This window comes from Penicillium longicatenatum (genome assembly GCF_028827895.1).
Source record: "Penicillium longicatenatum strain IBT 33135 chromosome Unknown contig_6_segment0_segment0, whole genome shotgun sequence".
Classification (NCBI taxonomy): domain Eukaryota; kingdom Fungi; phylum Ascomycota; class Eurotiomycetes; order Eurotiales; family Aspergillaceae; genus Penicillium; species Penicillium longicatenatum.
The window spans coordinates 4,616,128-4,640,402 of NW_026643123.1; the positions used below are offsets into that span (position 1 = coordinate 4,616,128).

Here is a 24,275-nt window from a genome sequence, read left to right on the forward strand (position 1 = left end):
ACTTCACATCCTTAGTCTATACCTCAACCACGGACATTTCAAAGTCTCGGTCATCGAAATCATGTCTATCTATGACCTTGTCAAAAAGTGCACTCCCTATTCCACATCTCTTCATGCTAATGTATTTTATCTTCAGCTCGCGAAGGTATAGCTCCACGGTCGCGATTGAAGCCTCGGACTCCCAAGATACTCGTGCGACCCAGGTCCCTGCAAGAACATGTCTGGCGAATTAGACCATTGTACCTGATTATTCATTAGCCAGTCATGTTATAGAATAAAACGGATTGCGCTGGTTCCTTAGAGATGCGCTAAGAGATGATAAGAATCTCACATCCGGCCCGCTCGATTCATGGAATGTGGTGGAGAGCCCCTTACTTCCAAGGTTAAGAAGTATGTATCGAGATGCCTTGCACTACGTCATCTTGAGAAGAAATGCACCTAGGCTAGCTTAGTTCAGAATCCCTACAATACATTCTATGTGCAGGAACTACGGACATAGTAAATCTGTTCAAACACAGGACGATAGCCTTCGATTCGACTCTATATAATTATCCTTCTCGTGTGATTTTACATCAAACGATTGCCCTTTGTTTAGCACGCAAGGCGATGATGTTAGCTTGGTATTGGCGATAGATAATCCCCGGAGACGTCCTTTCAAAGAAACTGCCACCAGTAGAAGCTTGCTGAACGTGTTCCACTGACCACAAAATGCAAAGTTGCTCCCTGGATATCCGATACTAGCACCGACGCAGCTGTATGCGGAGATGACCTCGAAAATCACGTTGAAGGTGGAGAATTCCACTGGTTGGATCTTGTAGTGATCTGATTCGGCGATTGTGATGAGTAAAATGGCGAAGGATATCCACCAGATGTCGTGGCTGAATTGGGAACGTAGTTGTTGGTAAAGGAATCGGCTGCGCGCGAGTCTTGAGGGGGTTGGGGTGGTTTGTGAAGGCGGGTGAACTTGGTTTGACTCTTCGAGGGAGGATATAGTCGTGGGTTTTTCTGTGTTGGTTGTGCTTCTGGTTTGTATTAGAACAATGTCATAGATTCATAGGGTGGGAGTTAGCATACCCAATGGCTGCGGATACTGGAAAAGCAGAAAGATACTGTGAGGAGTTGTTAGACTTGATCTCTGTCATTTTGGCTTGATTCGTGTGAGTCCTACCATCATAAAGGCTAGGTGCTGTTAGTAAAATGTCCATTCAAGGTAGTTTCTGGATGTCAGACCTACCGTATAGCATAAGCAGTCCTTGAGGCAATCCGTCAAATTCCACGATAGAGAATCCACCACCACGTATAGCTATGAACTTCGTCAGCAGGGTCAAAAAACTGTGCTTATGGGAACGTACACAAAGACTGGAAAAGACCATCTAACACTCGGTACTTGGCGGGTAAAGCCCCGATCTCCAGATCACGGATCGATGCAAGCTCAAAGGCTCCCCACATAATCGCATTGAGAACGATGACTGAGCCAAACAAGAACCATGTGTGCCAAGTAGGATAAAGCGAAGAGCAGACCTAGCCACACTTAGTTTTGATTCCCATATTCCTCAAAGGAGACTCACATTTTGAGACTGGACAAGAGCAAAGTCCAAAGTGTGGCGCCATGTCTGCCAAGTCGAAATATCTGGCATCATCTTCCTCATAGTCCAAATGGATAACCGGAGTAAACAAGGGAACAACGTATTCCCAGCAAGAATCAAAGTTCCACAAATAAGAAGCGGAGCAGCTCTGTCCGGGTCTGGTCAGCAGTTTGCATGCCAAGAATGATGGCAGGTTGGACTCACTCTCTCTGGAAAGGAATCATATTAGTATCGATTAGAGACATGCCATTATTCGCAAGTGCCGATGTAGCAAGAAAAGCACCCGTCCAAAATGGGGATATTCCATCAGTCAGAGAAACCTCTGGGCTATAGATCTGTAACCAGAGGCCGACTGCCAGGCATCCAAGAGACAAGAAGGCAAGGAAGTAGAATATTATAAGTGCAGCAAGGAGTATGCGCGCTCTGTACTCTATTCCCTCTGGGTCCGTGTAGTCAATTGAGACGTCCAAGTTCAGTTGCTCTTTCGTGCGTTGTATTATGCCCGTGAGCCTGGCAAGCATGCGTGAAATGCGTCTTTTGGTGTTTAAGACATTATCGTTTTCATCGATAGGGACAAAGCTTTGGACTGGCTCTGGTTGTGTGAGGTCGGTAACTACAATGCAGTTATCGGCCATGTATGGTCCATCTGGTTCGATGGGTGATGAAATGTCGGTCGGTGCCTCCAACACTGCAATGGTTACTTCCGGTGAAGTTTTGCCTTTGTCAGATGCATCCTCTTGTTTTTCTGGAAGTGGCTTTTCCGGTATATCCAGGGTTGGAATATAAGCTTCTTCCTCTGCTTTTGTTTCATTATTTTGTTTGTTTTTCAGGACCGAGCCTAGCCTCCAAGAGCGCGTGAAAGAGAGGACACCGAGGATAGGAATAGCATGGCCCAAGATAAACAGTATAAACAGTATAGCTTGTTGAACAGTGTTCATCATAGAAAGGTCGATCTGTAAACCAGGTTAGCTATCGATTAGGATATTGATCGGCGGTGTACACGTACCACGGTCAACCCAGTGCCAGTCATTGCACTGAAGCTCATGAATGCCGCGTCAGCATATTGAAACCCGGGGATCTTCCTGGATGTATAGATTATGACACTGCCGATCGCAGAGGTAACAATAAAATAGACATAATGCAAAGTAACAGAGTCCCAGCGCAGAAAAGAGGATATTTTCGGCATACTCTGAAGAATTAATGTCGCTGCCGTGACCGATCCCAGGGCTGGGGTTTCCCACATCCATATAATAAAATTGGCATAACAAGATTTTCCCAGCCCAAGAGCGCCCTCCGTTGGCTCGGCATTGTCTACAACCTACTAATTACCACATGGGACCCTTTTCTTCAGGGAAAGGAATGTTGGTGTGGTATTCTCCCACCTTGGTTTTCGCTCTTTTGCGGTCTGGATCTAGATATCCTGTGGTATCTGGACGCAGGGCTCAGTGAGAAAGGTGCGACCGCTTATCAGAACTTCAGCCTGGTACATGTGAAAGTAAAACTTGGCATATTCCAAGGGATCGGAACGAGCGGCTAAATTCCCTGCATGCAAGGCTGAGGTATGTGGAATTGATGCAACAATGCCCGGAAAATCTCCGGTCTTCAGCAGTCTAGATGCTGATAAGAGCTCTTCGATCACCTGGCAAAGGGCGAAATGAGATGATGTTGAAACAGGTATGGGTTGTGATGTATAGTCATGGAGGCTCCCATAAGCTTCCATTTCCAGATCATGATCTCAGCAATCAAGGCATCTGGCAGTCGCTATATTGTCAGATAATTGGCACCGATGTGCAACGTAGTATTAGCCCTGGATTCTTTTCCTACTATGGCCTGCTGCACTGTAATAAGCCAGACCTCTTGTCTCCGGATGACAGGTCCAGATGTTCGCTGATTGTAGTTGGGGGAGTACTCATGATGCAGAATTGCTAATTGAAATATTGGAAGTGCAATTCTTGAGCACTTGAAGGCTCATGTGCCTTTATTCAACTGGTGGTGTAGAGGTGTAGGTGGGTCATGGACACAGCTGAGCATTGGCCAATGGCCTGGCGCTAGGCTTAATTTGGGGGTTCAACTCCCGGATTGGGATCTACTTGAGCCAGCATCTATTTGGCCTGTCCAGGTGGGTTCAACTGGTTCAAAGTGATCTTATGGGCTTCAGGGCAAAATCAATTCAAAGCCTTAGAGATCCCATCAATCCAGGCGCCCCAGATATCTGAAATCAAAATCTTCAGATTAACATTTTTGAGTTTGACACAGCATTACTCTGCCGAGATCCATATATATCCTGCTTCCCACCCCACCATTTCTCCTGCAACAACCTTCCAAGGTTGGAACGTTCAGTGTTCGCAACATGTGCCAGGGTTGAAAAGCCTCACCACATTATACACCCTAATGCGAAAATTAACTATGTAGGTAGACCTATGATCAAAATGCTATTGACCTCTGACACTCAGGAAAACCGGTGCTGTTTGAATAAAAAGGCAAAATAAGGCTAAAATCCCCTATCGCAAACTCTCTTTGCATGCTTGGCATGCGCAACGCCATAACCTTAACACTAGTGTGCAGTCCCAGAAGAATCGTAAATGACCATGGCGGTGGAAGTGTGTGTCCCATATGCAAATACCGCCGAGACTATAAAGTGCAGTGTGACCAGCCATCGTGCAAGAAATGTCGCAGGGCTAGCGAGGAATGTATCTATCTCGGACACAACGACCCACAAGGGGTATTCTCGAACCCTAGAGGTACTACAGTCCAGAAGCGACTAGGTAAAGATGTTTTAATTTCAGGTTTAATACGTTTTCTTTCCATGTTACTGCCGTCATCAAGGGGCTCCTGACAAAAACCTAGATGCAAAATGGTACCTCTAGAGACATCTGTAGGGTGGTCTTAATTTATCTCGACCAGTGTGGTCTGCTATTTGGAAACGAGTGAGTTAGTCACCTTGGCAATGCTCAAGATGTTGTCTGCCATTTCTCCAACCCCGAGCTTAGCTCCTTATCGGGGTAGATAAGAGGTCCCACCGAAATCGGATCACTTTGCAGAGTCATCTATCATCCATCCATACTCTGCATTGGCTTAGGCGTCCCAGCATGGCTTCAATCTGGAGAGGGTTGTCCAGAATAGGTCCACGCGTGACAGCCGTTGGGCCCAGATCCCTCCGGCGTTTTGGGACATCCGTTAACAATCGCGTCACGACCAACGCGTCTGGTGAGTTCTCGAACTTGTCCATCGAATTTCAATTTCAAGACTTTGACTAACGTGAGTGTCAGAAGCACCCTCAGATAGCAGAATAATCGTCATCTCTGGTCCGTCGGGCGTCGGCAAGGGGACTCTGATCTAGAAGCTCTTCGACGCGCATCCCGACACCTTCGCATTTACCGTATCCCATACAACGCGCGCGCCGCGACCCTGTGAAATCGAAGGCACAAATTACTTTTTCGTCAACTCTTCCAAATTCGCCGATCTAGTTTCCCAAGGCGCCTTTGTCGAACACGCAAAATTTGGTGGAAATCAATATGGCACGAGCCAACAAACAATCTCGGATCAAATAGCCAAAGGGCGAGTGGTTGTGCTGGACATTGAAATGGACGGCGTGAAACAGATGAAGGCGAACCCAAGTATTGATGCTCGCTATATCTTTATCAGTCCGCCAAATTTTGAGGCTCTAGCGAAACGTCTTCGAGGACGCGGTACTGAGAAGGATGAGGCTATCCAGAAGAGGCTTGCCCAAGCCAAGGCTGAACTTGATTATGCTCAAACGGGCGCTCATGACAAGATCATTGTCAATGATGATCTACAGGTGGCGTGCAAAGAGCTTGAGGACTTTATTTTCCTGACAGGTAGCTGATTGCATAACCCTGCGGACCCATGGTAACGAAAATGGGCCTGCTCCACCAGTTCTCAAAGCATGAGCATCTCTTCATCAAATTGAAGGACTGTCCCCCATTCGTCCATATTCTGCATTGCACATTGCGGATAACGATGGCTGGCCACTAGCCAGTGAGTACCGTTCTCGAGCAAAGATGAGAATTATTCCTGATTGTTTTACTAGACAGGTCACCCAGTATCTCCGATGAGAGTCGATATTATTTCATGGTACAAAAATGACAAAGTTCTTACGTAAGATGAGCGATGATTATCAATACAAGCTGTCGCCAGATTGATAACAGGCCATAGACCCGAAGTTGATTGGTAAAGGCTTACTAATTGTCCAGAGGGCAATCCTTCTCTAGTGTACGCATCTCAATCGGTTACTGGTAGTGTTGATGTGATTTGTACTCAAAGCACTGCTAGTCGGTTTCGCTTGGCTAGCGTCCCTCCCCTTTAAATAGTCGTCCTACGCCAGGTTCCCTCTACCAGAATTGACATCGTTTTTCTTCGCAACGAAGAGCTCAATACTTCATCTACTCTTGAACACTACAATTTTGAGCAACCAGCCATCTTGTCGTTGAAATGACATCCCGCCCCAGTATATTCCTCGTTGGAGCTGGATACATCGGCCTGAATGCCCTTGATCAGCTTCTCGCCGCGGAATATCTAGTAACGGTCCTGACCAGACATCCTGAGCAGGCCTCAGCCCTCGAGGGTCGTGGTGTCAGCACCGTTCTAGGCTCCCTGAGCGATTTGGAATTACTTACAGCTCAAGTAGAGAAACACCCGATCACCATCAACACGGCGTCTTGCGACGATCTGCCCAGTGTGCAAGCGATATTAACCGGCATACGGCAAAGAGTCACCGCAGGTATCCCGGCTATCTATATACACACCAGTGGGACAGGCGCACTCGAGGACGGCGCATCGGGCATGTACAAAAACGAGAAGATATACTACGACAACCGACCAGAAGACATAGAAGCCATCCCGTCTACATCTATGCACCGTCATGTCGATATTCCAATCGCCGAAGCAGCGCGTGAATTCGGAGACCGAGCGAAGATTGCGGTGATCCTCCCGCCCCTGGTGTATGGGTCCAACCCTATGCACAAGCGACATTCAATTGTCCTGCCTAAATTGATACAGTTTGCCTTGAAACATGGATTTACCGGGTATGTGGGTGAGGGTCTCAATACATGGAGCCTTGTACATGTCAAAGATCTTGCCCGTGCATATTCAACGCTGCTTGCATACATTGAGAGATCCTCACCGGCGGTTCTTCTAGAGAATCCTTATTTCTTTGCTGAAAATGGTTCCGAGGCCTCAATGCTTGACATTGCAACGCATGTCAGCCAGGTCTTACACGAGGCAGGTAGATTGGAGAGCCCCGAGGCTCATGCCTTTGCTGAGTCTGACTATGTCGATGTTTTTGGCCCTTTCACAGAAAGAGGATTTGGTTGTAACTCAAGATCTCGCTCTGTCAGACTGCAGGCGCTGGGCTGGAAGCCAACAGAGAAAGACATTTGGACATGTCTCCGAGAAGATGATGCTCCAGCTTTGTTGATGGATTAGGAACTTGAGATCTATTGCCAGGATGAGCGAGCTTGGTCGACATCATGTGATTTACTATAGCTGTGAGTAAGTGACTCACTTTTGAGTGATTTCAACGAGAAGTAAATTCTACATAAAAAGGATACTAAGTAATTCTAGAGAATGATGCCCCCGAACGCAAACAAGTTAGCCAAATTCTAGCATTTGGGCAAATATTCCCCGGAAAGGGCCACCCAGACACCACAGCGTATGCAATTACAACCCCGACGACTGATATCTTTAACACATCCAGCCCCTAAATCTGGTTTCCTAGCAGTCAAATACCTACCGAGATAATCGGTGTAACCTTCGGGAACCCAACCCAGCAACTCGAGACGCCATACAAGATATCGTGCCCAACGTTGACAGCTTTGCGGTGGGATTGCCTTAGCCTGTTCCACGACTTCAGAGTAATGACTAGTCCAAACTCTGCCAATGCATTTATTGGAATATACACTGTCGCTGTCAAATCGCTTATCATGATCAATTGCGTATGTATAAACAGAATCTCCGCATACAGAATGGAATCGTGTACAGCGTGAGAAGCCTGGATGGCGGAGAACAACCATCCAATGGGCTGGGTTGCCATGAGGGTTATCGCAAATTGCGAGGTAGATTTCGTAGTAAGAGGAACCTGACATGCTGATCAACAAGGATTGAAGTGGATGATCGGTACTGTTGAATATGACGCTAAACATAGGGTTATTATAGCTTTACTTTTTTCAGCTTTTCCTGATGAAACGAATGTACATTCAAAGTGATTGTTTTGCTGCCATATACGATGTGGAAGGGTTTCAAATTGAAGCGAGATACTCTAAGACGCCTACCTTTGTCCACACGAAGACCTTGTTGTATATAGATTAAAAATGCGACAGTATTTTCCTTTCATACATGGATTTATAATGAGTAATTGTCTCGAAAGTTGACCTATGCCGTCTTTATTTCCTTAGATCACGCTAGAATAGTCACGACTACCAATCCAAAATCATAAAGAGAATAGGGGTTGATGGGACAGTAAGTATAAGCTAGCCATAGCGAAAGGGAATAAATGGCAGCTTCAATCAAGATGTTCTACTCAGCTATGTGAGACAGGAATCTCGAATCTCCAACTGGACTAAAGGGCACATGGACGAGGACAAACATGATTAAAATCAAGAGAAATAAAGGAAGTTTTAGACTAAACTTCGCCAGTCATGATGGGCAAGCTTATCGCTTTCCACTCCGAAATTTCGATCTCGTGGTCAAAGGTCCACACAACGCCTAATAATCCATGAAACAGGTCGTTCGTAAAATCATACATTCTGACGTCTCCGAATCTTGCAAGGCCATCCATAAGGAGTGGCCAGGAAACGAGTGCCAAACTGCCATTCTTTGCTGGGATCGACCATTTCAACATCGTAGTCTCGCAATACGGTGGTGAGGACTTTGGATAGCTCAAACTGAGCCAGGTTGCGCCCGGGGCATTGATTGTATCCGGTTCCCCACTGTAACCATAGTTAGCCTAGTCAAAATATTCAAAAGTCTGCTTATACATACGTGAATCAAAAATGCATCCATCTTCTTGATGTCACCTTGAAGCCAGCGATCGGGGTTGTAGCACTCGCTGTCTTCGCCGAAGATTTCCGTGTTGCGGTGGATGACCCAGGGGTTCAAACTCACAATGACCTGAGGCTTCTTGTTAGCGCTAGTCCAATGACAGAATGGGGGAAGGGGTTCTTACCCCCTCAGGGAAATATTGTCCAGCAATTGTCATTCCTCCTTTAGGAACAATTCGGGGAAGATTGTGGGCGACGCCGGGGTGGATTCTGTACGCTTCTTTCAACTTTTATCGCTATTAGCATGCTGGGTTCTCTTCTAGCCATCTCTCGGTGACGTGTTTCGATACTCACACAAGCCTGGAAGAAAGGCAGCTTGGCTGCCTCGCTATTCTGAATCATGGAAGAGAGCTCTCCACGTGCTTGGGCGGCATCGATTTCTTCTCGTACACGCTTCATGTACTGGGGGTTCTTGAGCAAATAGTAGATCACAGCTTGTGCAGTTGCGCTGATCGTCTCTGCACCGGCGCCAATGTTCGCGACAGCCGCCGCGAAGATATCTTTCTCGCTAAGGCGATCCGGGTGGGAAGCACGAACATCAAGCCAGCGCTGCATCATGTCATACCGAATCTCCGGATTCTTCTTGCGGTTGTCAACTGCAATGAGACAAGTGTCGAAAATGTGCGAGCTGGGTTGTAGACCGAGTCGACTAAAGAGGGGGTTTCCCAAGGTGAGGTAGTGAAACCAGACATAATTACCCACTACGGCAATATAGTAGACTAAATGGCCAGTGTTGGCAATGGCGTTCCGAATATCGGTGCCTGATTCGACAAAACCGAAAGATTTAGAGAAAGTCACTTCGCCGAGGACATCGAAGGCAAAGAAGCTGAACCAATCGTGGAACTGGACCGTGCTACCCGTGTCGCTTAGCTCGTCGAAGCGGGTCTTGAACAACTGAAGCACGGAGTCAATATACGGCTCCATTTTTGTGATATTGGTGAGCGAGAACCCTGCCGAGAGGCTACGAGTCTTTTGGATGTGGCGCGATGGGTCGAGCTCGGACATTTGGTTGACGTAGTGGTAATCTGGAAGGCTGAACATGGAGTAGAATGTGCCCTGTCGAGCATGAGTGATTGGACCCAATAAAGATGATGCATTCGACCTGTCAACGTACCTTTGCAATTTGTGCCTGAAGAACCTGTTTGACTGCATCGGGATGAGAGATGCTGACTTCATTCTCCGCAATGCGAACAAAGTGGCCTGCAATATGAGAATGTATTCCTCTGCATTGGATCTATGGCATCATACCGTGCTTCTTGTGGAGATTGAGAATCGCCTCTTCACTATGTCCTTTCACCAGGTGATAAACTCGCCAAAGACTGGAAAACGAGGCCAGGAATGGACCCGGGACGCTCTTGATGGAGGTCCCATACTTCCTCGAGAGTACACAGATCACAAGCGCCACAGCGAGGAAAGATAATGCATGATACCTGTCAAACGATGCTATCAACGCAGGCATTACTATCATGTTCAGCTTATTCGATGGAGATTCCATGATGGCTGCAGGGTAATCCAGGGGGTTCATCAAAAGTTCAAACAAGAGGCAAGAAAATGGATCGAAAGAGGGGGGATTGGTCCTAGGAGCCCATCTGAACGTGATCAGAGTGGCCCCTCGGCCCCTCCCGTGTTAGCGACGTGGAGCTGTAAATTACCATTCGCAGGAGTCTAAACGGTGCACAAAGTACAGAAGGCGTGTGAGTGAAACGACTAGGTGTTGATCGACCATGTCTGAGTGGGGCCGGATATGACAGCCCACTTAGACCTCCCGCCTCAACAAAGTTGACAGGTAAACTATAATCTATTCGAGACCAATTGTCTGCTTACTGGGTGTGATTTTGTCCCAATACCCCAGACTCACGGGCTCGATGCAATCAAAAGCAACCAGAGAGTTGTACAGGTCTCGTTACATTCGCCGTTAGAATTCCTGGTGGTTGGCTAGTGTCACTAGGGTTAGTGCAACCGGGCGGACTACCATAAGCAATTAAATCAACTAGCTCTAGGCCGTCTGGACCAAGCCTACTGCATCCTGCGACCCGAAATCACGGTCTTTTGTAATTGACACGTTCTATTTTGTCTATCACCCCCCATTCAAGACATGCTAGCGTTTCGCCGATCAGAAGCAGGATCACCATGACCCGTGCGAAATCTGGATTTTCTAAGATTCCATGATTACGTTCACATTCTATCGTTCTCCACAGAGACAAGGCTTATATGCTACTCAAACCACTAATACTAAGCATTTCCACATTCACCAGCATGATTTTGGCCTACAAAAGGAAATTCTCAAACGGGTTTAAAAGTGCCAAGTGCATCGAACAGGGGGGACCGGGACTTATTTCCTAATTGTGGGCGAGTCTCCAGTTTTATTAATTAAACGCATATGAGTGGGACCAAACGTCGTGCAGCTCCGCGGGACACAAAGACAAGTTCCGCGCACGAGGCTGACGGGCCAAGCAACTTTGACGTGTGAGCTAGTCGGCCAGCCTTACCAGATTAGGACAATGTGGCTGAACAAAGACGTTAAGGGTGCAGAAGGATCGATTTATTTTATTATTCGCCTCGGCGTACTTAGTCTCTCGATTTATTCATAAACGCCCCTTTGAAGTCGAACGAGACTCGAAGTATCATCAACAAGCACAGTGATGGCTTCAACATATTCCGCTGCCTATTTGGCAGAGGACCGCAGGAAACCAGCTTTGATTGGGATCACGTTTGTGACGGCTCTTTCGTTTACTGTCGTTATGGTGCGACTTTACGCACGGAGGTTCTTGATCCATGAATTGGGCTGGGATGACCTTTTTATTCTACTTGCCCAGGTATGCCGCTATCCACCAACGAGATTCTCTCCACAGCTAATATATTGAAGTTGACCAGTTGGGCCACAATGGGCCTGTGCATGATGATTCTTCGTTATGGCTCTGGTCGACACTTAGCAGCATTGGTCAGTCACCCAGAAGAGCTTGTCAAAATGTATAAATGGCTTGTCGCTACGCAGATGGTGTACATGTTCAATTTATGGCTTTGTCGAGTGTCAGGCCTAGCCTTCTATGCTCGGCTCAACCCAATGCCTCGATTTATCCTTTACCTCCGACTCTCCTTCGCCTTCGTCACTGCTGTTTATGTCGCACAGACACTCATTATTGCTCTACAGTGTGTGCCTCTTGCCGCACTGTGGGGAGCCGCGGAAGGCAAATGCATGGGCTCGGCAATAACCTTCATTTCCACGGGCGCTCTTACAATAGCCTGTGACTCATTGATTCTCCTTCTTCCGATCAAAATTGTTCTATCATTACAAGCAAAGTTGGCAAGAAAGCTCGCGCTATTGGGTATTCTCTGCTTTGGAATCTTGTGAGTATTTACTAGCTGTACACCAATCATCATCGCTGCATTTTGCTAATCTATTGTTTTCTAGTGCCGTTGTGTGAGTACTTATTTGAATGCGTATCGAATTTCCAGCTAATACAAAATACAGAACATCAGCACTTCGATTATACTCAATGATTGTGTCAGTCAACCATGCTGATGATGCCACATGGTTCTTCTCACCTGTCATTGCTTGGACCTGCGCAGAGGTCAGCGCAGGCATTATTGCGCTCTCCCTACCAGCATTACGAGCCATATTCGGATTTGTTAAGGAACGGCGCTCGACGAAGGACCAGAGCTATTCCAATGGCTCAGAGGGAATCACTCTCGAATCAGTTCCTCGGACCTTCAAGCCACGATTATTTAGAGGATCCGATACTTATGAGAATACGGTCGAGGTGGATTGTGCAAGAACTCCCAGCCGAGAAGCGCTATGGGATGGAAGAGCTGATCAGAAGATTAGAGTCACAGACACTGTTGATATAGATGTTCGAGAGTAGCTGTGGGGTAGATAGTCATCATGTCAAAACAGGTCCAGGGGTTGACGCCCAATGCGCAGATAAGCATGATATCCGTGCTCCTTCAATTTCGGATTCATATGAACAGGATAAATAATGATCCGATCTTTAGAAGCCCAGCGGCCCCACCTCACCTTATCATGGATCTACACCCCGGCCCGCCACCCGTCCCGCACCATTACACACCAACAGCATGAATATCTCTGGAAACAGTAAATGGACCAACATGACTGATCAACTTGGAATGCAAAGGAATTGAACTGAAGGACGAAGCTTGAGTTGCCGGTAATTTGTATTGGGAGCAATGCTAAACTAAGTTCAGGAAAGCTATTCTGAGTCCCATAATTGCTAATTAACAACAATGATAAAATCACTCAATACAATGGCCCGAGCCATTGAATATCTTGGAAATTTATGCTTGGAGTTCACGTATTCCAATTTCCCATACCATATCAGCATGTCACCAATATCAATAATCCAGTCAATCTTCCAATCTCAAACCATTCCTCCGCTTCACATCCACCACTTCTCTTCTTAACAGGTCCCTTCCCATTCACTTAGCTTTCCTCCAACCCCGAATTTTAATTCAATTTGTCACCTCCTTGCATAAAACCGCAAACTCTCCACCATGGCTCCTCTCACTAAGAGTCAAGCTCCTCACCAGCTCCGATACAAGACCGAGCAACGCGAAGTCCTCCACTGGATGTTCAAAACTGCTTCCAGCCTTCGCAAAAATGATTCTTCCTCCACAGTGGACGCGATTCTGGAAAGCCCAGCATTAGAGCCCACATGCATAGACATTCAGACACTCGCGACTTTCATCGGGGAACGCCTCCACCCGGTCCCAGACAAGATCCTGAGAAGCTTTGACAGGGTCATTACCGACAGAAAAGATACCTGCCGCGACTACGAAAGATCAACGGCCAACAACACCGACCCGCTCATCAAGCAGCATAACAATATGCATCGGCGGTGGGTGGTGGGCCTTGCAATCGCTTTCGACTCACTTGGAGGAAAAGAATGGCGCGCCAGGCAGGGAGTTTCATCTGTCATATCCAAGACAGGTTTTGAAGAATATCTTTTCACCAATCGGTTCTCAGCTCTGGATCTAGATGAAGCATTTGAGGAAGGAAATCACTGCTCCTCAGCAACTCAGAACAGTCTCGCCACTACCTCAAGTGGTAAATCATGTGCCTCGAAAAGTGATGTCCAAATAGGTTCAACAAGTCAAAGTCTGTCAAGACCAAGAAACCAAGGCAGTATCGACAATGAAGATGAGGGGCCCAGGCTTTGGTGATCTGCACCTTGTTACCACTGCCGGACAACTCTGGTCATGGAAGGCAGCACGCAAAAAGAAAAAGAAAAAAAGCTCGACATACAAAGATGATTAGGGTTGACTGATAGTATCGTGCTACCTGTACTAGGACTTGCTTCATGCTCACGGGGCTAGATCAAGGGGCTTCAACAATATGAATTGGCAGCTACCTATGCCATCACCTGTCGCTTATGCGAGTATGCTAAAAGGGGCCCTTCCTTTTCTTTGTTGATATTCATCTGGCCATACAAAACTTCTTTCTTTTCTTTAAATGGTTCAGCGTTAAATCTGTTATAATAGGCTACCTACCTTAGATCAATTGACCGATTTGCGGCGAGACTAGAAAAGATCCCTCGAAGTTTAGGTTAAAGTAAATTTCTATCATCTCCACCAGCTGCAGTACACTACCAGGTCACTCACTGTGTCTGACTAGCTGGAAAGATACTTGACTATATTCCCATTCAACGAAATCCGTAAATCGACGATCACTAAGATATACTACACAAGACACAAGATGAAGATTTCAATATCTTTTTATCTTCTCAGAATAGCAGTATCTGCTTCAAATTTGGATCATTTCACTAATCACATATATATTGATCTTTGCTTACATTTTCCTAGTGAGAATCCAGAGTTTGGGAAATGAATGATTAAGATATAAGGAGGATTTAATATCAACTTCACTTTGAGTCTAGGAGCTCCAAGCGTCACTAGACTATCAAGCCCATGTTGCTGAATCACTTGATAGAGTTTTAAATACAATTCAGTTCCACTTTGGTTTTCAGTCTTTTCTACCTACGCGTGCACCCTTATGTATACCAAGTGGAAAGTATTTCGCATCCTCTCAATCCAGAACGCCTGGATCCTCATCGTCACAGTATGAGCAAGAACATTATGTTGAGATAGGTATTCATGAAAAGACATATATTTGCGCTCTGAATTGGTCGCTTGAGTCCAGATATCATTCTTTGCAAATTCAGCGGAATTACCAATCCAGACAGTCCACCAACTATATCCGATTTGATGATTTGGAATGTAGCAAGGTGTTGCTCGACTTTTTCGGCTAAAATATTCGTGGCTTGGGCTCCGTTAACATGTTCTATGATTATCACGAATGAGTTGTCTATCTCGAAGGCGCCGTAAAGTGTTAGGAAGGGCACTTTGGTTGCGCTGCGGATGTAGTGTAGTGCTGCGGCTTCATTTTGAGTCGTCATTTTTTAAGAGGGAGATTTTGGTTCCTACTCGGACGTTGATTTGGCATTCCCTTGGTCAGAGATAATCGTGGATTTGAAGCTCTTATGGTGGTCGTAGGCGCTTTCGGAGTATTGAGCCTTGGAACTCTGTGGGAGATCAATAACTCTAGGGTTGTAGCTTGGAATCACGGTCTCTTCATGTACGGCGCTTTCTGTCATGATTGATATGGGCATAGTCCTTCACTTGAGCAATGTGGGACTTATATTGTATAGCTTGGTCAGATCACAATCGCTTGGGGGGGTAAAGATCACGAGGCGCGGTGGCGGGGACCCCTCGGAATGCGCTTGCAAATCGCACTTATAAGGGTCATGATTGGACTTGAACTGGTGCTTGCTCTAGAGAAATCGAATGAGCAGCTAATTTAAGCCCCAAGAATCTTGCTCTCAAGTCATGTCCGTTCATCAAGTTGGGTCGATTTCTCTGTAGATGTAAACTCCAGTATCTAACCCTGATTGGCCAGGCTATCGGTGATCAGACCCACCACGTGACACCGATAAGTCGATAAGGATTTTTCCGTAGCAACCGCATCTGCATTTCTCTCCAACTACGATCTCCATTTTATTGCACATTGTACTGCTGGCAGTGCTCAATCTCACATATTCACCCACATATACATCTCCATCATGGCCCAGGGTACTTTGAAGAAGAACAAGCCCTCCACTGCGACGGCAAAGCGGTAAGTTTTGAATCCTCTCTTTCCTCCCAACAAGAAAAAGAAAAAAAATCCCCCGGAGATATGAAGTGCAAAAAGCAGTCTTTGCTAACCACCCTATTCATGTAGATCCTCGCTTCTTGCTTCTAAAACCAAGCCTGGTCCCAGACAGATTGCCCCCAAGAAGGCTGGGCTTGTGAAGGCCGCGAAGTTGAACAAGGTATGTGGGGTTCGCATGCGATTCATTTTCGGCGACGGTGTTAACTCATGTCGTATAGAAACTTACCTCCGGTCTCGTTGGCAAAACTGAACGCAGTCTCGCGACTAAGGCGGGTCACTTGGAGATGTTGGCTGGAGGAAAGAAGGACAGACTGAACAAGGAGAAGGAGAAGAACAAGAACGCGAGGAAATAATTGGCCGCAAAGTCCAGGTGTTCAGTTCTCGTTCTTTTTTCCATCGCATGTCTTCCATAGCGATGATTCATGAAATCGATACCCCGTTCGTGGCTTTCTAGAGAAAAGTTGGAGACAAGTTCATGGAAAATAGTAATTTTATTCACTCAAACTCGAGGCGAGATGACGGGTAAATATGTAACAAGAAGTCCAAAGTTCATGTACAGAAGCCAAAACAGGCCGCAGATGTTGAGATCAACATGATTTTGAGGTTAGAGCGGCATTCATCAATCGTAAACTGGTAGATAGGGTGCAATGTGCAGTGATCCAACCAAGGCGCAAATGGAACCAAATAAGAAACCAAACCAAAGAGATAAGAAAAGTAGATCCAATAATAAACAAAGAAAAGAAAAAGGAAAAAAGGGTATCTATTATGTCCAACTCCAGTCCCGTCGCACCTTGGCAAGCCAAGTGGTCTCCCATTAAAGCTTGGAGACCTTATTTGGTACGCCTGCTTGCTCAATCAAGTCCCGACCATGGTTCATCCAGTTCAAGAAGCCCTGGTCCGTTGGGTCATGGGGGAAGTCATCCCACACTGCGTTCTCCGAGTCTGCGTAAGAAGACCAAATACCCTTGGGCACCTCGGTCGTAGACCACGACGGCAGCTTCGCTAGAACGCAGGTGTAGTAGACATACAGGATGCGGCAAAGCAGTTCGACACGGTCAACGTAGTGTTGCTGGCTAGGATCGGGGCTTTGACCTCCGTCACCCAGTCGCTTCCACCAGGAGCAACGCCATCGCAGCGAAAGGAGGATGTGACCTAATTCACCCAGGAAGCGAATGTGGGTCTCGTGAGAGATCTGCTTCCACTTGATGTTGTAAAAGTCACGCTCTAGCTTGCGGAAGCCTTCAACTTCGAGCATGCGGCACACGATGCGAGATAACTGTGCTGCGAGAAGGATGTCTCGTCGGTCGTCGGGGTTGTTGATGTCCATGTCCCGTTCTTGGCCGTTAGCATCGAGGGGAACAATGGTGTACTTCGCACGGCTAGGCATGTTGTTCCATTGGGAGAGCAAGTTCTAGGAAAAGGAAATGTTAGCTTGATCAAGATGATTGCTAGGCGCTGCCAACTTACGTAGGCTTGGTTCATTGGGTCGCAGTCCTTGACGCAGGACAACCAGTTCTTGGACTTGTCCTTCGACTCGACGATCCGGCGATCGATGAATTCAAGGAAGGTAGACTTCGAGTTCCCGTTATACTCGCTCAGACCCTTCAGGAAACGGTAGGTCTCTCCAAGGTCGAGAACATACAGAGAGCCCCATGCCTGACTAGCACGGATGTTGAACCGTCCCTGGCGTTCGCCGAGGAATGACAGGAGCTGGCTCATGTCAAACTCCGATGGGATTTCCATGCGGACGGTGCCACTTCCATCCAAGGCCGGATGGTTGATAGCTCGCTGAGAGATATAATTGCAGGTTCCAAATTCAACAATGCTGGAGAAGCATGCACGTGCACACGGCTGCTCGTGTAGTGTAGGGCGGCAGGCATCACAAGGCGCGCTTCCATCGCACTTGCGCTTGTTCAATCGACATTGGACACAAGTATCCTTATTCTTGCGGCGTAGACCAGCGTTGGCTCGGCCGACCATACTCAGAGGGCCCTTGCGGCGGGCGCCCCTTGGAGGAGAGACAAAGTCTGCAGATGCAATGGAGCCACCTTGTCCATCTTCCTGGACAATCTGAAGAGGCTTGGCCGGACCCTGGTCCATGGAGCCCGGGGCACTTCGGTTCTTGCGCTTCCGAACCGTGGCCACGGATTGCATGGCAAGAGGCATAGGCCGGCCTGAAGAGCGCTGGTTTGTAGTCGAGGAGTTCCTCGATCGCGAGGGAACAGCGCCCATCAGTTCCGATGGGGACTCACTGACCATGAAAGCTGTAGTCTTCGACCCAGACTGTGAGTTCTCGGGGGAGCCAGTGTCTGGCGTGGCGATTTTCCACTGATTGGAATCATCCACCTGGTGCTCCACAAACGTGGGAGGTTCCTCGCTCGTTGCAGAGTACGAGCACTCATAAATTCCAGACACATCTCCCGAAACCGAGGAACTCTCAGATTTGTAATGAAACCCGTCATGTCCGGTCTGACCGCGTTTCTGCGATGCCATCAAAGACGGGGGCGTCATTTGAGAGACCGGCAACTGCGACTCCAGGTTATTAAGCCAGCGTGACTCGAGGGATCTGATCGAAGGCTGCTGGAACTCGCGCAGTGATTGATCCTTGCCGTTATTCTGGGTATCAATCGACAGCGGAATCGCGCCTTGCCCTGGAATATTCTCCATTGAAATCCCATGGGGAATCTCCCACTGTTCTGGGATCAAAGGGAAAGATTGTGGCATCTGCTGGAACATCATAGCCTCAGCCGGTGCATCCGGGAACCCCTGGCCTTGGGGAATTTCACCCATATCCTCCACAATCACTGCAGCATTCGAGGGGTTCGGGGCTTTGCCGTATGGGTACATGAGAGGCGTCTCGAGCGGCATCCCAGCCGCAACCGGGTTGAAAAGCTGGAAATGAGGCCACGTTTCTTCGGCGTGAAAGTGGTCATCGGCCGAGGAGGGCAGCGTCCGAGGACTCACAGTGCCACTCCCAGAGCCCTCACCGGCCCTATCGTAGTTGAAGTTCTCGGTCACATCTCGCTTTCTAGATATTGCATCACGATCAGTACATGTCTCGCGGTCGACCGGGCGAGGAATACGAACCGGTTATCCGGGCGCTGTCGATCGCCTGAGCGATCCAGCAACGAGCCAGTTAGCGGATCATGGAAAGCGCCCAGATCCGCGACGTCAGCGCACTGGCTGGAGTCCTGGCTTGTGTCCCACTCGGGAGGTTGTTCGTAACCCAAATGTTCCCACGACGCGACTGAGAAAGCCCCGTCGGTTTGCCAATTATCAAGAATTTTGGGGTCGATCCCCGCAGCCGTTCCAGCGCTTCCACAGTCCATACAGGATCAACCGGAAGGATGATGGGTGTCGGAGCCGACCAGTCCGAAGAGCAAAAGTCTCAAAAAGCTTCTTTTTGAGACCTTTGCAGAAGCAGTTGAGTCGTCGATAGAGGAAGGGTCGGTCGCGAAAAGCAACAGACCAGTATGCGCGCGATGAGTCGTTGGGGGCGATGAAGATGGAAGTAGTCGAGGGGAAAGAAGAAGGCTGACGGGGTTCCCCACCTAGAAAGTTTTGCGTGCTGCGATCGTCTCTAGCGTGTATCAGCACAGACCGCCCGTTGCTGCTCTCCTGCAAGGTTTTTTTTATTTTTATTTCTAAATCTCTTCGGTTGCATTTGGAATCATCTATTTTCAGTCTACTTCTGTTCAATAATCTGTGGCATCTATTGTGTGTCGATATGCAAAAAAAAAATAAAAAAATTCTAAGTACGGGACGATCGCACGAGGTGGACTGATACGCGAATCTAGGGACCCGTGGGACTGCGGTTGGAACAGGCACAAGCTTATTACATCAGTGCCCACCTGTACGTGGGATTCTGTAGCACTGAGAATGGTACCTGGTTATGTCAATCGATGCAAACTAAAATTTTAACTATTAAATCATGGCATCCTGGAATGTACATACCATCTGTAGCCCTAGACATCTGTCTCGCACAACCCGGTAGAACAGATGAATCAAAATTCCCTTAAAACCTTGGAATAGAGTCATTTGCCAAGTATAAATCTCTGCACTGAATTGGCTCACCGCAGACTCTATCCGGTCGGACACCAACACCGCACCCCGCCACCTGGACAGCTTCACCGCGACCGGTCTCGGTGACCAGACCGGTAAATGCCAATGATGGCTCAATGCTTACCCAGTACATTCATTATAAGTTTGGGGTACCCCAACTACGCGGGGATGAGCATTTGCAATTTTTCCCTTTTGTATCTAAAAAGGTCTTGAAAATATCACAATTATATCCCAAAATCCCGACTCAAACAAAATACCAAACTGCCCCACTTTGCCTGCAAAAAAGTCACGATGCATATCCTGGTAAGTTCAAGGAATTGACAACACCCTTTTCCTTCTGTTTGTTTTTTTTCAATATTTTCTTCTTTGCCTCCTTGGTTCCGTCATGGGACATCATGGATCGCACAATGAGTATAGAAAAAAGAACCGCAAAAGCAAAAATAATCCACCGAAACTACATCCCGCAGATCTAGTCCACACACTAGTCGCCTGGGTATTCCTACTATTACCTTTGATTTGTCCCAACTTATCGGATAAGCCCTCAATCCAAATTGACTCATATCAATAGCTTGTCAACGACGATGGCCCCCCAAATTCCCGTGTATCACCCTACGTCAGGCCCCTCGTGAACGCCCTCCAAGCATCAGGCCACCAAGTCTCAGTCGCAATCCCAGCAGCCTCCCGCTCCTGGATCGGCAAAGCCCATATTATCGAAGCCTCCCTAACCGCCAGCTACGTACACCCTGATTCCTTCCGGGAAGACGGCACCTGGGATGAAACCCCCACTCCACAAGATGACTCCGACTGGGTGGTTATCCAAAACGGCACCCCAGCCAGCTGCGCCCAGCTAGGTTTGTACAACCTGTTTACCGACCGACCGCCCGTAGACCTCGTGATCTCGGGCCCCAATCATGGTCGCAATGCGTCTACTATCTACAATTTGTCGTCGGGCACCGTGGGCGGGGCCCTGGAGGCTGTTTTCTGCGGGAAGCGCGGGATCGCTATTTCGTTCGGTAGTAAGGATCCGCAGACCGATGTGGTCATTGCTGCCGCGGCGCGCTTGGCGGTTCGCCTTGTTGATCATCTGTATGCGGTCTGGGATGAGCGGGTGGAGTTGTATAATATCAATATTCCTATGCGCGAGGATGTTGAGAGGAGACCTGTGTTGTATACCCGGACGCTGCCGTATTATTGGTCGCGGGGGTGTCTGTATGCCGAGACTGGGGCGGAGAAGAAGTTGACCAATGGGTTGACCAATGGGTTGACCAATGGGTTGACCAATGGTGGTCATTGCAATGGGGTTAATGGGCATACTGAGAAGCAACCCAGACAGCGCACTTTCAAGTGGTCGGCTGATCTGTCGGATATGAAGAAGAGGTTGCAGGAGAGTGAAGAGGGTACCGATGCGCATACCGTGTTGGATGGGTCTACTAGGTATGATGCTCTTGTTCCTTTTGTTTCACCTTTTTTTTCTTTTTTGTTCTTTATATTCTTACTGACTATCACAGTGTGACGGCTCTGCGGGCCAACTTCTGGCATGTCCCCGGTCTTGAGGGGCCTTTGACCCTGGACTCATAATCCTATCATATCGGTCTGGTCAGCCCGGTAATGCATAATGCATATCATGATTCATTGTTAGCGTTTCGTCTTCCTCGGGCGCAGTGCCTTTCAATCGCATTTGAGAGCTTCATTGATCACGTCGAGGTACTAGACCAGATACCCCTAGGCGTCTTTGTACATATCTATACATCAGGAATGAAATGTATACACCGTGAAACATCATTGATATTGAACTAAGGTAGTCTAAGCAAACGCAAGAATGCGCTGGTAAAACTTGGGAATAAACTAGGTAGAAAGTGGGGTGTATCATAAACAGGTCAAAGGATCACGCAATGGAAGATCCTAGATTGCACGAGCAACTTCACCAGCGCCGCTCTCAACAGTGGATGCCTGCTCCGCACGCATCTTGCCCTTTCCAACGCCACCCTCACCAACGCCCATGCGGCGAGCCACGTAGCGTTGCGCAACGACTCCAGCCGCCAGCGAAAGAGTCTCCTCGATCCACTCCGCAACCCACTCGCGAGGGTCGACACCACCGCTCTCGATGATCTCGGCAATAGCTTCGGGCACTTCAGCGTGCGCCACCTGCGCATCCTCACCATCGAGGTTTTCGGCAGCCGGTGCAGACGCATCAAGCCACTCAATCCACTTGGCAGGAATGGGCTGAGAGATGGTGTGGAAAGCAATGCCGTGCACAGGGTCATGGAGATATAGCGCGAAGGAGATCTCCTCGTCAGCTTCCGGAAGCTCGACGGCACCAGAGGCAGTCTCCTTCTCCCCTGAAGCACCAGCCTGGAAGAGGTCCGCCGACACAGACTGACGAATAGCCTGGATAGCGAGGAAGATATCACTGCTGCGGACCGGGTTTGACTCGCTCAGTACCTCACTGGCCTGCTTGGCTGCCCCCTCAATGCCACCCCGGGTCGAGAAGTACTCCGTCGCATAGCCTTCGGCGCTGGCGCGCGCCAGCTTGGACCCCTCGATAGTTCCAGGAACGGCGTTGATGGTGCGTGGGTTACCAGGCATCACGGTCCGCCACCAAGGCCCGTCGTTCCAGCCAGCACTGGAGATATAGCCACCAACATCGAGACTGCGCTTCGGGGCGGACTCTTGGCCCCGCTGGATGACGAGAAGGTCTCCACCCTCGACTTGGGCCATGACTCGTGAGAACACGGCGTATACAAGTGGGTCAACGCCCGGGTATCCGGAAAAGTCGTGAGTCACATGGATCTGAAGACGTTCATGCGATGAGATGGGAGGGGCGAGGGTGTGGATGAGGTTTGTGAAGGTCGGGATAGCCATGTTGCGAATCTCGCCACCTGCAGGAGGGCCGGGTCAATAGTGAACAAAAACGGAGACCTAGTTAACATTAATCACATACCGAAGTCGCGAAGAGCACCAACATTGCCCTTTACTTGTTGGGCCCAGCGCTGTGCTTCCTCGTTGTTTTGGATTTCCTTCACAGCAGCTTCAGCCTGCTTCATAGCCGCGCTGGCCGTTGCAAAAATTCCTCCCCACCATCCACCACCCTGCTCCTGCTGTGGTTGTTCCTTCTCATGTTGCGGTTGCGGTGCAGTGTTTTCGTCTACCTTCGGCTCCTGCTTCAATCCCGTGTGAGACGAACGACTGGTCTCCTCTGACTGACGAGGGGCCTTCTCTTCGGTCCGCTCGATGGTCGCGCTGGGGCGAGGCGACCGTGTTGATGACCGTGGCTTATCTGCAGATAGGCGTGGCGTACCCGGACCACTGCTGGGTCGCTGGATAGAAAGGTTGTCGAGCTCAGCAAGGACGTCTTCCTGTGACTTGGCGTTGTCGGCGGGGGCTGTAGGCTTGGCAGATTTGGGCTGGTCAACGCCTAGATTATCGAGGTCGAACTGAGCCAAAAGCTCATCATTGGTGGGTTTTGCACCCTTCGGAGGCATGGTGTCTGTTTGGGCCCTGAAGTGGTGGTTCAGGAGAGGTGACGACACTGGTGGGAGCTCCCGAAGGGTGTGGAGTCACTGTGCCAAGACCACGACTCACCTTCCGCCTTCACTGACATAGTGGCTGCACAGATGATGGGCCCATTTTTAAGCCACATGATTCACAACCTTCACTCGAGATATGCTCAGATATGTCTGTAGGCCGTTTCGTAATTTTAAGGATGTCTGTGGTGGCTGTATATTCCGGCGGCTATGAACGGTATACCATAGAACCTTCTAGGGTTTGGCGCCACAGAATGTACAGCAACATCGTCAGCCCTAGACGTCAACTGGTGCAACAGAAACAACTAGGGTAACCCTAGTCTATTAAGTAAAAACACGAAACTTGAGTATCGTCCTATCGGGTGGCATACCAGCCAATGGCAGTGGCGGTGAGGGTGATGTTAGTGGGCGGCGCGCCCATCCGTCATGGCAGAATTCTGGTATCACCAGCCCAAGGATTACTCATACTGACCCGACACTATGGTTCTCATACCCAGACGATGATCATGTCTCCATTTTCTCTCCCCAAAAATCTTTGTTTCATCGATAGCCCTAGAGCTGCTTAGTATAACCCGCCAATCAGGTCAAGACCTGGATAAGACATAGTAGATCCCGCCAATCATGAGCTTGAAGGGCCGGATACCCGACAGTTAGGTGAATATAAAGATTTGGGTACAACCTTCTAGTTCATTCCGCATGCATTCCAATCAAATTTAGATTGCTGGCTTCCGTGGTAGCGTGTGCCGCCGGAAAGCTGGGGAAATTCATTCGCGCACTTTTTTATGCGTGATTACATAGCTGGCGCATCCGAGGCTTAAAACTCACATTAACCTACGGTCTATGACATTATAGGCTCAAATCTTTTCCGGAAAAATCAACCAAT

The 24,275-nt window shown here is 48.4% G+C and overlaps 10 protein-coding genes across 10 annotated transcripts; 6 read left to right on the forward strand and 4 right to left on the reverse strand.

Annotated features, from left to right (window-relative positions):
* Nucleotides 1–508: 508 nt before the first annotated feature.
* On the reverse strand, nt 509–2,772 carry N7484_009915 (uncharacterized protein; the record flags this gene model as incomplete). The annotated part of the gene is made up of 6 exons (XM_057120302.1): nt 509–1,022; nt 1,231–1,303; nt 1,353–1,521; nt 1,569–1,734; nt 1,791–2,539; nt 2,593–2,772. The coding sequence occupies 6 exons, from the start codon at nt 2,770–2,772 to the stop codon at nt 509–511; spliced, it is 1,851 nt and encodes a 616-aa protein (XP_056969857.1).
* A 1,903-nt stretch (nt 2,773–4,675) lies between these two features.
* Nucleotides 4,676–5,433, forward strand: N7484_009916 (guanylate kinase; the record flags this gene model as incomplete). The annotated part of the gene is made up of 3 exons (XM_057120303.1): nt 4,676–4,793; nt 4,856–4,902; nt 4,927–5,433. The coding sequence occupies 3 exons, from the start codon at nt 4,676–4,678 to the stop codon at nt 5,431–5,433; spliced, it is 672 nt and encodes a 223-aa protein (XP_056969858.1).
* A 605-nt stretch (nt 5,434–6,038) lies between these two features.
* On the forward strand, nt 6,039–7,031 carry N7484_009917 (uncharacterized protein; the record flags this gene model as incomplete). Its single annotated transcript, XM_057120304.1, has 1 exon — nt 6,039–7,031. One exon carries the CDS (start codon nt 6,039–6,041, stop codon nt 7,029–7,031), a length of 993 nt encoding a protein of 330 aa, XP_056969859.1.
* Nucleotides 7,032–8,347: 1,316 nt separating this feature from the next.
* N7484_009918 (cytochrome P450) lies at nt 8,348–10,139 on the reverse strand (the record flags this gene model as incomplete). Its single annotated transcript, XM_057120305.1, has 6 exons — nt 8,348–8,533; nt 8,586–8,714; nt 8,770–8,871; nt 8,939–9,700; nt 9,759–9,844; nt 9,893–10,139. Coding segments are annotated over 6 exons (1,512 nt in total), but the record flags the coding sequence as incomplete, so codon positions are not given.
* Nucleotides 10,140–11,286: 1,147 nt separating this feature from the next.
* Nucleotides 11,287–12,507, forward strand: N7484_009919 (uncharacterized protein; the record flags this gene model as incomplete). Its single annotated transcript, XM_057120306.1, has 4 exons — nt 11,287–11,460; nt 11,511–11,992; nt 12,057–12,065; nt 12,117–12,507. The coding sequence occupies 4 exons, from the start codon at nt 11,287–11,289 to the stop codon at nt 12,505–12,507; spliced, it is 1,056 nt and encodes a 351-aa protein (XP_056969861.1).
* A 646-nt stretch (nt 12,508–13,153) lies between these two features.
* Nucleotides 13,154–13,822, forward strand: N7484_009920 (uncharacterized protein; the record flags this gene model as incomplete). Its single annotated transcript, XM_057120307.1, has 1 exon — nt 13,154–13,822. The coding sequence occupies one exon, from the start codon at nt 13,154–13,156 to the stop codon at nt 13,820–13,822; it is 669 nt and encodes a 222-aa protein (XP_056969862.1).
* Nucleotides 13,823–15,717: 1,895 nt separating this feature from the next.
* N7484_009921 (DUF2462 domain-containing protein) lies at nt 15,718–16,159 on the forward strand (the record flags this gene model as incomplete). The annotated part of the gene is made up of 3 exons (XM_057120308.1): nt 15,718–15,770; nt 15,876–15,966; nt 16,025–16,159. The coding sequence occupies 3 exons, from the start codon at nt 15,718–15,720 to the stop codon at nt 16,157–16,159; spliced, it is 279 nt and encodes a 92-aa protein (XP_056969863.1).
* Nucleotides 16,160–16,620: 461 nt separating this feature from the next.
* Nucleotides 16,621–19,135, reverse strand: N7484_009922 (uncharacterized protein; the record flags this gene model as incomplete). Its single annotated transcript, XM_057120309.1, has 3 exons — nt 16,621–17,217; nt 17,274–18,834; nt 18,894–19,135. 3 exons carry the CDS (start codon nt 19,133–19,135, stop codon nt 16,621–16,623), a joined length of 2,400 nt encoding a protein of 799 aa, XP_056969864.1.
* Nucleotides 19,136–20,159: 1,024 nt separating this feature from the next.
* N7484_009923 (5'/3'-nucleotidase SurE) lies at nt 20,160–21,446 on the forward strand (the record flags this gene model as incomplete). Its single annotated transcript, XM_057120310.1, has 3 exons — nt 20,160–20,171; nt 20,437–21,302; nt 21,377–21,446. The coding sequence occupies 3 exons, from the start codon at nt 20,160–20,162 to the stop codon at nt 21,444–21,446; spliced, it is 948 nt and encodes a 315-aa protein (XP_056969865.1).
* A 324-nt stretch (nt 21,447–21,770) lies between these two features.
* Nucleotides 21,771–23,350, reverse strand: N7484_009924 (DUF5427 domain-containing protein MTC1; the record flags this gene model as incomplete). Its single annotated transcript, XM_057120311.1, has 2 exons — nt 21,771–22,747; nt 22,810–23,350. The coding sequence occupies 2 exons, from the start codon at nt 23,348–23,350 to the stop codon at nt 21,771–21,773; spliced, it is 1,518 nt and encodes a 505-aa protein (XP_056969866.1).
* Nucleotides 23,351–24,275: the final 925 nt, after the last annotated feature.